General features: G+C 29.4%; 1 protein-coding gene across 1 annotated transcript; it reads right to left on the bottom strand.

Moving 5' to 3' along the window:
* Positions 1-2,965: 2,965 nt before the first annotated feature.
* On the bottom strand, positions 2,966-12,511 carry LOC147809032 (uncharacterized). Its single transcript, XM_087162751.1, has 2 exons — positions 11,538-12,511; positions 2,966-3,038 (listed from the first exon to the last, which is right to left on the bottom strand). The coding sequence occupies exons 1-2, from the start codon at positions 12,509-12,511 to the stop codon at positions 2,966-2,968; spliced, it is 1,047 nt and encodes a 348-aa protein (XP_087018877.1).
* Between the last annotated feature and the right edge of the window lie 2,663 nt (positions 12,512-15,174).

Here is a 15,174-nt window from a genome sequence, read left to right as displayed (position 1 = left end):
TTGTTTCAATTACAACAGAAATCCCGAGTGGTGGGAGTTCTTTCGATAGAAAAACTATAGTCGATTGCTCATGATGTGGATGATGGTCAAAATCATTTCAGAGGCCTTTTACAAATGATGACGGAGAAGACAAACAATCAGGGTTGAAATCTTATATACACCAAGACGGAAAAGAGAATTAAACATTTGTTGTCGAGAAAGGTATAAGAAGTTGAAGGTTAAAAGAACAAATTCATAAAAATTTGTTTAGAATAACAATCTGGCTCATGTAAACATGAATAAATCTGACCAAATAATGCCTCATGTTTAAATAAGCTATCATGTTTAAATAATGCCTCATGTTTAGATAAGTTGAATTTATAATTTTTTAGCACAACCATATCTAATGAACTTCTTAGGCTGCCCAAAAAAATAGTTTTTTTTTTTTTTTTTTCCTATCTCAGCTTGTTAGTGAAAGCAGAAAATTTAACTGCAGCATTTTCTCTCAAACGTTTTATAAAGTGGTAGAATATATATCGCTGAACTTACAGAATCTAGATTAATCTTGCTATTTATTTAGATTGTTTACCAGAAGATAACTGAACTGAACTAATCCAAATAATTCGGCTCCACGGGCAGCTTGCGCCTCTTCTTCTATGCGTCTTAAACTAATGATCTTTATGTTTTTACAATGTGTAGTAGAAATGCTTGTGGCATTAAAATAACAGAATATAAAAGTGGCGTTGAGTATAAAATTTGGAATCTTTTATGTGAAGCGGCGAGTGGCGAGAAAAAAAAAGTTTAAAATTTGGACTAAGAAATGTGCATTCTAACATTAATTTTGCTACCTTCTAATCAAAACTTGGCCCAATAGATTCCGATTTATTTAAATTCTGAACAGCAAAATTAAAAACTGGTTGTAAGTTTTGGATTAAGAATGATCGAAATTATTTTTAGTTGATAAGTTTCCAAATCTAACCTGATACCTATACTAAATGCTTTGTATTTTAAACGATGTGATAGCTATGAATGCATTATCCCTTTCTGAAACAGGCAGCAAAATATTTTGGTCACCAGTTTTTATTTATTCGAAATAAATGCATGACGAGTATCACTCGACAAATGACGCGATTGGGTTAAGAGCAAAACCATAGGAGAATCTGAAATGGAATATGAGAATTAAAAGTTAATAACTATGAGGATTTTATGTAAGTAGAATTTTGTATTTATACCTATTTACAAATCTGACAGAGATCTAGACAAGTGAGATCTGGTTTCCTGTGTATTTTTCTAATTGAACTGAATGAACTCAAAACTCAGTTGATGGAATAATAGTTTATGATGGCGTTCCTAAGGGTTTTAAAGAAATTTATAATGGTAGTAGCGATTTTACGTTAATGCTCGGAAAAAGTTTCTTTTTCATTAAACAATTTAAACTTTTTTACAATTTAAATTCGTAGAATTTACTCACAAATGTATTCCTTAAGAAAAATACACTGCCGTTTATAATGATAAGAGCAGCTGTGCATTTGAAAAAGCAAACGATCTCGTAATGTTGAAACATTGTATTTAAAAAATCAAATGCTAAAACATATTTCTAAAGAAAATATTTTTTAATACCATTTGATTCTAGTTATGCAATTAATTATTTAAGAAATATTTGTTAAACATTTTAGCCCATAAATATAAGCATACCATTACTTTTCATTGAAATTTTCAAAACATTATTTACTTTTCAGAATATTTAAATTTCTTTCTTAAAAAATATCGTTTTAATTTATTTTGACGAAAATTTATTTCCGTTTGAGCACTAGTATGCTGCATGTAACTGAGTTACATATAATTGAAATTATCGAAATATGGAATTTACATGGCAAAAGATTTGTCAATTCGAAATATTTTCCGATAGTAAAAAGCTCGAAAGGTGCTGCTGAGAGTACTAAATAGTAATATGTAAGCAATGCTAAATAGTAATATGTAAACGCCACGGAAAAATAGTAATATGTAAGCAGAAAAAAATCCTAGTTAACTTCACGCCATAGATAGCGTATTGTTTGTCATGCTGTACTACGAAAAATGTCTTTTCGGCAAATTGTAAGTGAGTATCATAAAAATATTTCGAAATCACATATTTTATAACTTTATTAACCTCAATTTATAATTTGACAACAAAAACTGTATTGCTTTCTTTATTCTTCTTCTTTTCTTTTTGCATTGAATTTGGGGGAAAAAATCAAGCAAAAAGGTAGTTTAAAATTTAAAAGATTTTATGCATACATAAAGTCCTTTTAATACGTGATAAGAACAACGAAAAATTAAAAATATTATTTTGAAATTCTTTTGCAACAACTTTTTTAAAATTAAAATTCTCAAATTCATATTTTCTGCCACTGATTTATTTGAGCTAGTGTTGCAATTAAATTCGGGGGGATAAAATAGTATCTTCAGATAAAAATTGTTCTTAGTTTTATATTTCTTCTCATTTTTTTTTTTACTTATTTATTTATTTTTCTATTATTTATCAAGATTTATCAAGTATGCTTGTGTCTAGCATTTATCTACAAAGAATTTCACTCAGAAAATTGAAATATAACAGTTTTTTTAAGGTTTTGATTTCAGATTATTTGTTTGATAACTTTTTGCGTGACCTAAGGACTCAAGAAATCAATCCTGGACCCATGGAGACATGCCTGGATCAAACAGAAATGAAGAAGAAGAATATTTATAAATTGAATATGATTTGCTGCTGCCATCTATACTTTAATAAAAGAAACATTTAAGAACACTACATTACTTTCTTCTTTTTCCCCACCTTATCAGCAAAGCTAACTATGCGCGTAGAAATGAATACTTGGAAGGGAAAAAAAATCACTTTCGCTTGTGAAAATTATATGCCTTAAAAAGGTATTAAGAATCATATCTGTCGACTGTCTTTGTCCTACTAGTTTTTTTGCAATTTATCAAACCCATTTAGATTGTTTTTAATCTAGGCGAAGTTGTTATCCCTCATCACACTGATGGTGTCTATGCTCGATAATGCACTTTCGTTCATGTCACACCTGCAAATAAAATATAAATAAGGACCTCTTAATTTAATTTTTATTTAGTTTTCTTTTTGTAATTTCATGGTTTGTCAATGCTTTCGTCTTTAAATAAAATAACATTTATGAGTAATTTTTTCTCCACTTTATTTATTTATTTCAAATTTAAATCAATGTTTTTATAAATTTAAACTATTTTCAAAACAAAATAATTATTATTTATAGAGTTCATTTTGATTTATTATAATTTTTTTTCCCCATTTTCCGAAATGATGTCTTATTTCTTTCAAATAAAATTTTATAGTTAAAAGACTTTTTATTTTATTCCGTTAATCATTTTTATTTAGTTTTCTTTTTTGTAACTTCAAGACTTGTCTAGGGCTTCCTTTTTTTATTAATGAAATAACAATTATAAGTAATTTTTCTTCTTCGTCCTTTCTTTCTAAAAAAAAAAATTTCAATTATTGTTTTTATATTTTTTCAAAGAATAATATTTAGATAGTTAAATTTATAAGCTATAATTTTTATTTTTACAGTTTATTTTAATTCATTATAATTTTTTTCTTCCATTTTCCGCATTGTTGGTGAACACGTTACATCTATAGTAAGGTTTAAGGGCTTTATTAATTTTTTAAATGTAATAATTTTTACGCTATTGTTTTGAGTGTGTGTTTTTGTGTTCGTTTATGGCTCGTTCTATTTATAAAATAACGTTTACAAGTAATTTTTCAAAATTTCAATTAATTTTTTTGTAAATTTAAAAAAAAAAAACTTATTATTTATACAGTTTTTTTTTACAGTTTCGTTCATAGAAATTTTTTCTAAGATTTTTTCAATTGTAGTTTTTAGTGTTTAAGATACAGTAAAGCTAGATGGCAGCACTAAGACATTTCCTGCATATCAAAACAATATATATCAAGAAATTTTTTTAATTAAAATTATTTTTCTAAAACCATTTTATTTATCAAAAAAGATAAACCTTTCCATGAATTAAAGCCTTAACATATATCTGAGTAAACGATCACCTAAGCCAGAAATTGCTATTAATTTTTTTAATTAGTCGAAACAGAATCTTGCAATTTTAAAATCAATATCTTAAATTTAACTGTACAAAAAATAATAATTTTAACTTAATAAATATTTACAGATTTCATTAAAAAATGAGCAACAAAAACAGAATAATTTATACTGTAATGAAAATCAACGTAAAATAAATCATTAAAATACATTTTTTGTGCTTAATAAAGATTTAACCATTCTTAACAATAAAATTAATTTTTTTAATCACAGTTTTAAATTATTTAATACATGAATTAATATCTATTATAAATCTCTTATTTTTTAGTTCGAATTTTAAGTTTTAATCGTTTATGTTGAAATTATACATAATTTATATAAAAACTTTATACTTTCTTATAAAGTCTATAAAATATATACTTGTGTTTTTTCCAAACGTTACTCAATAGTAATTTACTTTTTGAATACCTTAATTTTCAATAAAATAGTTAAGGTAAAATGTAGTACCAGTGTAAAAACTGTATAAAAACGTTTTCGGGAATCTTTTTTCTTCCCCTCATAACAAAGTAATTTATTTAAAGTAAAAAATAAAATTCAAGTTGACACAAATGAAAGTATCCAGTATTGATTCTGACAGACGTCTTTAATTAAAAATCTAAAAGAGAATTTCAATTCTGTAACTAATAAGAATTTAAAAAAAATTTTTTATTTATTTTAAATGTCATTTTATTACCTGTATCACCATTTAGATCCTACTTCTATGAATCCAAAGAAATTTTTTATTAATTTCCTTACATTTGTTAATTGTTTTAATATTTTATTAACTTTTCTAAAGGCAAACATTCAATAGAAATCTGAGAGATAAGGAGCTTTTCACCGTAACACCTTTTACAATTAATAAGGAATAGCACTGGCGTCTTTTCTTTTTGGATATTGATAAATAACTACTAAGTAAATTTTGCAAAGATAGAGTGATGATAAGACTACGAATTGCTTAGAAGTAGTGGTGGATAAAAATCTACTCAATTGAATTTATTAAACCAAGAATCATAATTGATAAACTTCAAAATATATATTTGCTGTCACGAGTAAGGTGACATGTCTGTAAGTGCTGTTATATGTATTCGTTCATGCGTCAAATTAATGCGTGTTCGTAGATATATGTATATAATAAACTTCCGTAAACCTAGAGTGCTCTTTTACTCTAGGCTCTCTACGTAAACCTAGTGTTAAAATTGCTCTCAGCTATGAGCTTGTTTGAAAGGAGAAAAAGAAATTAAGCCGATATTGCGATGTGCTACCCTCCAATGCAAAGTGTCAACTTTTGATGGAATTTATTTGTGTGACAAGTTTGCAAACAGGATATTCTGAGAAGAAAATCATTGCTTTATTTTTAAGGTTTTCTTAATTTTAGTATGCATGATATTGTTGTCGAATATTGAAAATTTGTTTTTTGAATCTGCTCGTATCAACAGTGTTGAATTTTGTTATCAGCTCAGAAATGCTAGTCTCCACTCTGTCGACATGACATGAATATTATTAACTCTTTTCTTTTTGCCGTAATAGTTTTATGTTGCTCATTTAATTTATTTGACCGAATTCTATTTTTTCCAGACTTTATGAAAACCTGTATGTATTCATAAAATTTGTATGTAATATATATTTCTTCCGCTGCTTGTTGGAACGCATGCATAAAATGGAAGAAGTCTAGTAAACGTACCGTAAGAAACCTTCACAGAAACATTTTTCTTTACTAACATTTCATAAAGATTTTTTTTAAATTGTCTAAAAGATATATATTTTGCCTTTTCATCATGTTAAGTGTAACAGCTTTTTTTTTTACCTGAATAGTCTTTTTTATCTCTAGCCTTTTTTTTACCTGAAAAGATGTTTTTTTTTTTTTTTTTTTACCTAAACATCTTTTTGTAGAAAGAATTTGGTCTGGTCGCGATAAAATAAAATAAAACAACATAATAAAAAGTCTTCCATACTTTCATATGTAATACATAATTTAACTAGTAGCCTGTGACTATTTGTTGCATTAACAGAGGCCACTTTTTCAAAAATTGAGAAATTTAAACTATTAATAGTAATGAAACTATTGAAAACTGTCGATATTAAAACTGGAAAGTCATATTTTAAACTATATATATAATTAAGTTTATTTTTAAACGAAGAAAATTTTTGAATCAAGCGTGAAATAAATTGATTTTCATTAAGTAAATATAAAAATATTCATAATAATTCCATAATTATTAAAAACAAATAGTAGTAAATGCACATTGGTGCAATTTTGACGAAAAAAGCATCGATCGAGTGGCTATTGTCAAACAATATCTTAATTGCCATGTATTATAGTTAATTGCCATGTATTATACTTAGTCACATGTGGCCGGTGGCAACTGTTAATTTTGTCTTATATTTCCATACTAGACATACTAGAGCTGGGGTGGCTCAGGAGAAGGTCTTGTCTTTCAATGAGTTGACCCGGATCCGAATCCCATGAATGGTTGGTAAATATGAATTCCGCACCCGGCTCATACTGGCCACAATGCTCACGTAAAATATCTTCAGTGGTAAATGGCTCATGGGTTAGAGTCCCTTGGACGTCAGGCTAACCATGGGAAGTTTTCGTGGTTTTCCTTTCCATGTAACGCAAATGCAGGTTAGTTTCATCAAAACGTCCTCCACGAAGGCGAATTTCTCCCAATACTTGATCCAGGAGTTCCCTTGTATTCTGGATTGGGTTCAAAATTACAAGGCTGCGGATATGAACATTAGTAGGTAGTCGTAAATTCAGAATTGGGACTGCTATTCATCGTCGTTTATAATATATAATACTATGCATAATTATATAACTTTCATACGGATTCAAATAAGTTAGAATTGGGAGTCATTGTGACAATTCGAAGAACGCATGCGTGATTAGTGCCCCCTTCCTACTCTATGAGTGTTTATGCTTGAGGGGAAGACCAACTTCTTCTTGGGAAGTACATGAGTTCAATGAGCAGTAAAGAAAAATCCTTAACTTAATTGAAAATCATAAAAAAATACTGCAGTAAATTTTCCCAATGTTTGAATCCTCACACGCTTATGAACATATTTTTTCATCAATGAACTCGTCATATGAAACTGCCTTGTTTCAAATTTAAATGAATATTTTGTCATCAAGTTATGATTCAGAAATAAATGACAATGGTTGATAAAGTAAAGCAATTGGTATTAAATGTTTTTTTTTAACATTCTTTTGTAGTATATATTTAAAATATTAAATGAATCTGTTTTTAAAAATTAAAAATGTATTTTGTGAAGCATTTTAAATACGAAATAAAAACAAATAGCATACAGTTTGAATTGTATTCTGACCTAGCCTTTCCAACAAAAAATTAAAAACATACAACATTTAATTTTTTTAAATTTTATTATTAATTATAAAGGGTGACCACATAAGTATAATTTACATTAATTATTATTAAACTTAAATATTTTTAAAATACTGTTTATGCTATATACTTTTGAAACAAATTAATAGCTAAAGAGTAAAAACAATCGGGCACTATGCAACGGGATACTTACAAGCAGAGTTGGCCGTTGATTACAGTAATCGATTACAACTGTAATTGATTACAGATAATTACAGCTATGTAATCAATTACTTGTAATCACGATTACAAGTAATCAATTACTTGTAATCGTGATTGCAACTTTCAAAAAATTTTAATTACAGCTGTAATCATGATTACAATTTTGATTACAGTAATCAATTACTTGTAATCACGATTACAAGTAATCAATTACTTGTAATCGTGATTACAACTTTCAAAAAATTTTGATTACAGCTGTAATCATGATTACAATTTTGATTACAGTAATCAATTACTTGTAATCATGATTACAAGTAATTGCGATTACAAGTAATCACAACAAAAACGATTACAAGTAATTATGATTACAAGTAATCAAAATATATGATTACATGTAATCATGATTACATGTAATTTGATTACATGTAATTGTGATTACGTGTAATCAAACTATACGATTACAATTTATTACGATTGTATACTATAGTCAAATTTTTTATGTAAGTATTCATGTGTTTACATATTTTTATGTACATAGAATGTACGCACGCATGAACGTACAATTTGCGATTCCTATACATGCAATGTATGCACAAACGTTGTTTGTACGTACAATATTCATAATTATATTGTAATATACTTAATGCAATGCGCATATGCTTAGTACATATAATTATGCATTTATGATACATGTACGCATGTATGTTAGTTTTTATAAAAAGGCAATGTTTTATATCTTTGTATACATAGACAATGTATGTATGAACGTATATGAAAATAATGTTCATGCGTTTGCATGCTTTTATGTACTTAAGTGCATATATTGTATAAATTTACGATAATAGCACGTATATAAAATGTACGTTTGTATATAAAATTGTACGTATTTGCGTACAATATGTAAGAATGTTATTTAAAGGTACAATATATGCACATAGTCGCGTAAATAAAATGCGTACATGTATACATGCATATTTATATGTACATCGATATATGTGCACGCAAAGTATGTACTTATGTACAACTTACGTATGTACTTGTATAACTACATACTTTGTTAATACTTATGCGCATGTAATGCATGGATGTACAAAAAAATAGTTATATGCACAATGTATGCATGTGCATACAACGTATACATGTATATAATTACAAGTAATGTACAAATACATGCGTACATTTAAATATATGTAATTACAATATACACATACATTGTGCATACATTAAAAAAATTTATATGAGTAAAGTTATTAAAATTTGTTTTAAAATTTATTCTAAGGCATATGAAACTTGACCTCATATTTTTTAGAAAGCAAACGATAATTTTATTTGGAATTTCTAAATATTAATTCCACATATAAAATTTTCCGTTTTTCTTACCATTTAAAAAATTTCTATGAATCATGCATTATGTTATAAAAAAAATAAATCTGTATTGTTAAACATTTCATGAAAATACCTGAAAATAATTTTTTATTCAGAGAATTTCAAAATGATATAGAACAATTAAAGCTGAAAACTAAATTTAAATATCGTTTGATTTTGTCATTTAACTTGCTTGAGTCATTAAAAGTTAACTTACATTCATTTTATTTATTGCATTGTACACATATTTAGACATAAATGTAATGTACATATGTATGCGTGTAATGTATGTACGCATGTACAATGTATGTACATACATTCATGTATGTATGCATATATAGTACATATGGATATGTATACATGGAACATACGTGTATTGTACATGTGTGGATACATTCATTGGACATATATACATTGCACCATATGCATAGATAGGGATAGCATGCATGTACACATGTAAAATTTGTACGAAAGAATTATTCCCAATATATTTATGCACATATGTACTGTATATGTACACACATATGTACATTATATGTTCATTTCATCATTTGTACATTATATGAATATACATCTGTACGCTATATGTATATACATCTGTACGCTATATGTATATACATCTGTACAATATATGCATCTCAAATGTGTGTATGTACGTACGTTATGCATGTCGAATGCATGTATGAATATATGTGAAATATAAATACGCCCAATGTACGTACAATCGTACACAAATGTATTATGCATATTTGGATACTTACATTGAGCATGAACATATTATGTACATGTACATAAATACACTGGACATGCATATCATGTACATGTATACATACATATATTGTACATCCTGCAGATATACCTATATTGTACATGCATACATATATTGTACTGTTCATAAATAAATTGCACATACATGCAAGGGACATACATTATACAGACAATGTATGTATGTTCGTACAAACGCAAGTACTTGTATATACATGCGTACATGAACATAGATATACATTTTACATACACAAATATTTGCATAAAATGCATATATTCATTGTGTATAAATGTACAAGTCTACATTGTTTGCACATACATACGTAATTATTATCTATGTACATACGTACATATATTTTATACCTACAATATAAGTGTGTGTGAAACTAAAATGTCTGATCATATGCACTAGATAAAATCATATGTACATACATTTTAGTTACATTCATTTGTACGTATACAAATACGTACAAAATGCAGTACATGTTAATACGTGCAAAATGTATCATTATAAAATACATTCTACTATCTACTGTAAAATATAATCATTTATAAGAATACAATAATCTTGTAATCGTGTAATTAGATTACATGTAATCATAATTACATGTAATCAAATTACATTTAATATATATACAGCGGCCTAGGCCAATAGGCCCATACGCCAAATACAATGAATCATTTAAAAGGTCAACAGACCCTTATATAAATAAAATACAAAAATTATCTGTATATATACAATACAAAACTCATTAACCCTCATATAAATAGAATACAAAAATTATATATATATATAATACAAAAATTGTGAACCCTGAGACAACCAGTAAAAACTGAGTGAGCTGTGAGCCAGAGCTGGTGGAACCCTTAATACAAGACAAAAAATCTAACAATTCACCAAAAACAGCCGTAAATACAGCTCATGAAACCGCCAAAAGGTGAAAGGATAAAATGACATAAATGAATATAGTGCTAAAATTGAAAAGTTAAAACTAAGACAAAATCACAGATGTATACACTTGCCAATAGGGCATTGAAAGGAGCCAGCCAATCAAGCCAGCTTGAATCCTGCTGGTGGAACCAAAATAGTGAGGGTGAAGTAGTAACAGGTAGTTAAAATGAAGAACAACAAGTAAAGCAGAGTAAATTCAATTGAAGTACAAAAAAACAGAGGACAAAATACCAATAGATACCAAAAGGTAAGAGTTAAAAGGGGTGTATAACAATCTAAAAACCATGTATAAAATACAATCGCAATGTAAAATACCAAATGTATTAAAATCCAAAGGTTGTAAACAAACCTAAAGCATGTATAAAATGCAAAGTCAAGTTAAAAGTCAAATTAAAACACTAAAATGGCAATGTGGTCCAAAAAAAAGTTTTGGCAAGGTGGTTAGATTTAAGCAGGTTAAAATTTTAGTTATTGTCAATTTTGTTTATTAATTCCATTTGTTCCTCAAGAGTAGTTTTAATGATAATCTTGATAATTTCTCTACAAACTTTGTCTGCAAAAATTTGTTGGTCTGTTTTTTGGAAGAAATAATTTTTTCGGAGTGTTCGGTACCGATCACAATAATATAAAAGATGCTCTATGGTTTGTCTTTGGTTACAGTTAGAGCAAGTATCTGATTTATTAAAAAATTTGTTTTGGTGTACTCCGAACACTCCGTGCCCCGTTAGAAATTGGTTAAAATAGAAATTAGTTTGCAACCTTGTAGTTGACGGGGTCTTAATGAATTTAAATGTATGCCTGCCTTTCTCAGAATTTTCCCAATTGGTTTTCCACCTTGCCATTAAATATTGTTTGATTTCGGTTTTAGCTTGTTTGGGGGTCTTCAGAACCTGGAGATCCACACTGTCAGAACCAATGGCTTCCTTTGCTGCCCTGTCTGCCTCCTCATTGCCCTGGATCCCCACATGTGCTTTTACCCAGTTCAAAATAGTGTTCTTATTCCAAATTTTTTTGATCTCTTCTATGAGTTTGGAACTGGGTTCTGGGTCAGCCAGGGCCTGGAGGGATGATAGTGAGTCTGAGAAAATCGTTGCATGTGTAATATCATGTTGACGTAGCCATATCAGGGCAGACTTGATTGCCAAAAGCTCTGCAATAAATATGTTGGTGTTATCAGTGACTCTGGTGGAGGCTTTGAAAATCGTGATACCGTTGTTCTTAACTATCATTGCGTGTGAAGTCCTGAATTTATTCGGATAATCTGCCTCCATCCGAGAGCCATCAGTGTAGATCTCCACTCCCTGATCTTTAGGGCTGCTATATCCCCAGGGCAAAGCAATGTAATCTGAAGGATGCCCTAGGGCTGGTTTCTCGAAATCTATGTTATGATCAAGATCAATTGGTAGAGTATAATTTATGTCCTCGAGTCTCCAGCCCCACTTCACCCTTTTGCAAAAGATGTCCTCCACGATTTTCAAACCAATTGGCATAACACCCGCCAGTATCTGGATTGCCTCTGTGCTCGTTGTAGCATAGGCCTTCGTGATGGTTAAGAGTGGTATTCGCTGGATACTGTTTAATTTTTCGTTAATTCTCCTAGTATTTCTGTACCAGACACTGGCGGCGTAAAGTATAATTCTTTCAGTTGCCTGGAGATATATGCGTTTCAACAATTGTGGTCTGAGACCCCATGTAACTCTGGCGACTCTCCTAATTCCCTGATTAAAACCTGTAATTCTGTCTCTAATATCATTTAAGTGTGGAATCCATGTCAGACCTGGATCGAGGGTCACCCCTAAGTATCTCATCGTACTTACATTTTTAATATTGTTTGTATCATCCGGTCTAAATTTAATACAGGGGAGTCTTCCCATCTTTTTTTTATTTTTTGGAAATGTAATAAGTTGAGTTTTTTCTTTCGAAAAATTTAATTTGTTGTTCTCGGCCCAGTCTGACATGTGGGATAGAATATGAGTCGCCAGTTTATCAAATTTATAGAAAATTGGACCACTTACCAACAGTAAAATATCATCTGCAAATGCAATGATATTGAAATCATCATGGTTAAAATCAATAAATTGGCTAAAATTTATATTACGAACTAAATTAAAAATGTCATTAACCAAGATCAACCACAAAATGGGTCCAAGCGACGAGCCCTGTGGTACACCAATGTTTAAGTTACTTTCTACTAGAGTATCGCCGTTATCTCCTAAAAATTTAGCCTTTCTATCCTTTAGGAAGCTAAAGACACAACCGGCCAAATTGTCGGGCAATGCCAATTTGTTTATTGCGTTCTTCAGGATTGTCCAATCTGCACGGTTGCACGCATTCTCGATGTCCAGAGCCACCCCAATGGTATGCTTATTCTCTGATTTTTTTTCACAGATGATATCAACAACTTTTTTAAGCGCCTCGTCCGTTCCCCTCCCAGCCCTGAAGCCATATTGATTGTCATTGATGAGGTTTCTTTTCTCAAGATGATATGTTAATCTTTTTGTAAGCATTTTATCTAATATTTTTCCCCAGACGGCTAGGAGCGAGATTGGACGGTAATTGTTTGGCAAGTTTAAATTTCTGTTTGATTTAGGTATCAGGGCGACTCTGGCAATCTTCCATGGTCTTGGAAAATAGCAGTTCATAAAACAAATGTTAAAAAGAGCTAGCAACCAATTTCTATTTGTAAAATAAATATCTTTAAAAATTTCGTTTGGTATACCATCAGGGCCCGGCGCCTTGTCTGTTTTAAGACCGTGTAATCAAATTACATGTAATCAAATTACATGTATTCATATATTTTGATTACTTGTAATCATAATTACTCGTAATCGTTTTTGTTGTGGTTACTTGTAATCGCAATTACTTGGAATCATGATTACAAGTAATTGATTACTGTAATCAAAATTGTAATCATGATTACAGCTGTAATCAAAATTTTTTGAAAATTGTAATCATGATTACAAGTAATTGATTACTGTAATCGACTATGTAATCATGATTACAGCTGTAATCAAACTTTGTAATCACGATTACAAGTAATTGATTACTGTAATCAATATCGTAATCATGATTACAGCTGTAATCAAAATTTTTGAAAATTGTAATCATGATTACAAGTAATTGATTACTGTAATCAAAAAATGTAATCGATTACATTTTTGGCCAACTCTGCTTACAAGCGACTTAGTGCGAGTATAACGATTCTAATTGGTTGTTGAAACGTGGTATTTGTCTACGTTAGCTACTATTCATTCCACTCTATTTCAAGTAAGCCCAGCCCATCAAGTATGAATTCTCTTAAATGACACATTCTAAATTCTTTCACAAAGATTCGTTCTCAAAGATATCAATTCCATCAGTATATATTTACACAGAGACTTAACAAAGCCATGTGAAACATAAACTAACTAATTATGCATCGAAGTTGCCAGGTACACAAATCAAAAATATATCACGGTTACTATAAAATACATAAGCAAATAATAAATCTAAGTTACGTAAAATTCGTAGAAGAGAAAGAATTAAATTTCAACAAGTTCGATGTGCGATATGGTGCTGTACTTAATTAGCTTTACGTTAAATAACATTTTAACTTCTATGAAGAAACTTACCTCAATTTTTATTAGATTATTTTTAAAAGAAAGATAAAAAGTGGCAAGCATTGCACCAGAAAAATAATAAACCTGGAAATTAACTGGTTCAAGAAAAAGGTTCGCCATTTCTGACTAAAATACTTATTAAAGAGGAAATTAATATTCTTTAACACCTGGTCTCCGTTTATTTTTACCTATAAGTGCAAACATGTTAGGAATTTGTTTTGCCAACCTCTTCGTCGCACGAGCGATTTAACGAGGAACAATTATAAAAAGAAGAAGAAAAAAAAAGTTTTGGTGAGAAAATTCCATGCATTTTTAACAAAGCAAACAATTGTTTTGGATTTATTTTGAACAAAATGCTTCTAAGTGGGATGTTAGTATGCTGGAATAAATCCTACCTGAAATCATTTAGGTTGAACTAATCCTGCCTTAAACTGTTGCTGACCTTGTTCTTCTACGAATGTAAATTAGGTGATGTCTAAAAAACAAAATCGCAATGAAATTGTTATCTAGATAAAGTACAATTATAATTCCATTGATGAATTTCTGTTTTTCCAAGAAAATTGCCTAAAATATTTAATCAAAAGTATTGTTTTTTTTTAAGGGAACGTCTCCACCTGTTCAGTCAGTTTTGGCTCCTTCATTACTTTGAATATAAAACATTTAGAACTGAAATATATCTGCGGTTTCCAAATAGTGCTGGGAGGAACCCTAGGGTTCCGTGGAAGGGTTAAAGTTGTTCCGAGAGCTAGATTTTTTTTTACCAATAATGCTTTTTAAAATCAATCAATTATCTATTCTTAGATCTAATCAATAACCCATCATTTAATATTTTGATCAACTCTATAAAATTAATTAAAGTAAAATGGCAATGA

Source organism: Parasteatoda tepidariorum, chromosome 5 (assembly GCF_982258835.1).
Source record: "Parasteatoda tepidariorum strain Cologne lab strain chromosome 5, Ptep-v5.0, whole genome shotgun sequence".
Lineage (NCBI taxonomy): Eukaryota > Metazoa > Arthropoda > Arachnida > Araneae > Theridiidae > Parasteatoda > Parasteatoda tepidariorum.
This window is presented reverse-complemented; position numbering and strand designations above follow the sequence as displayed.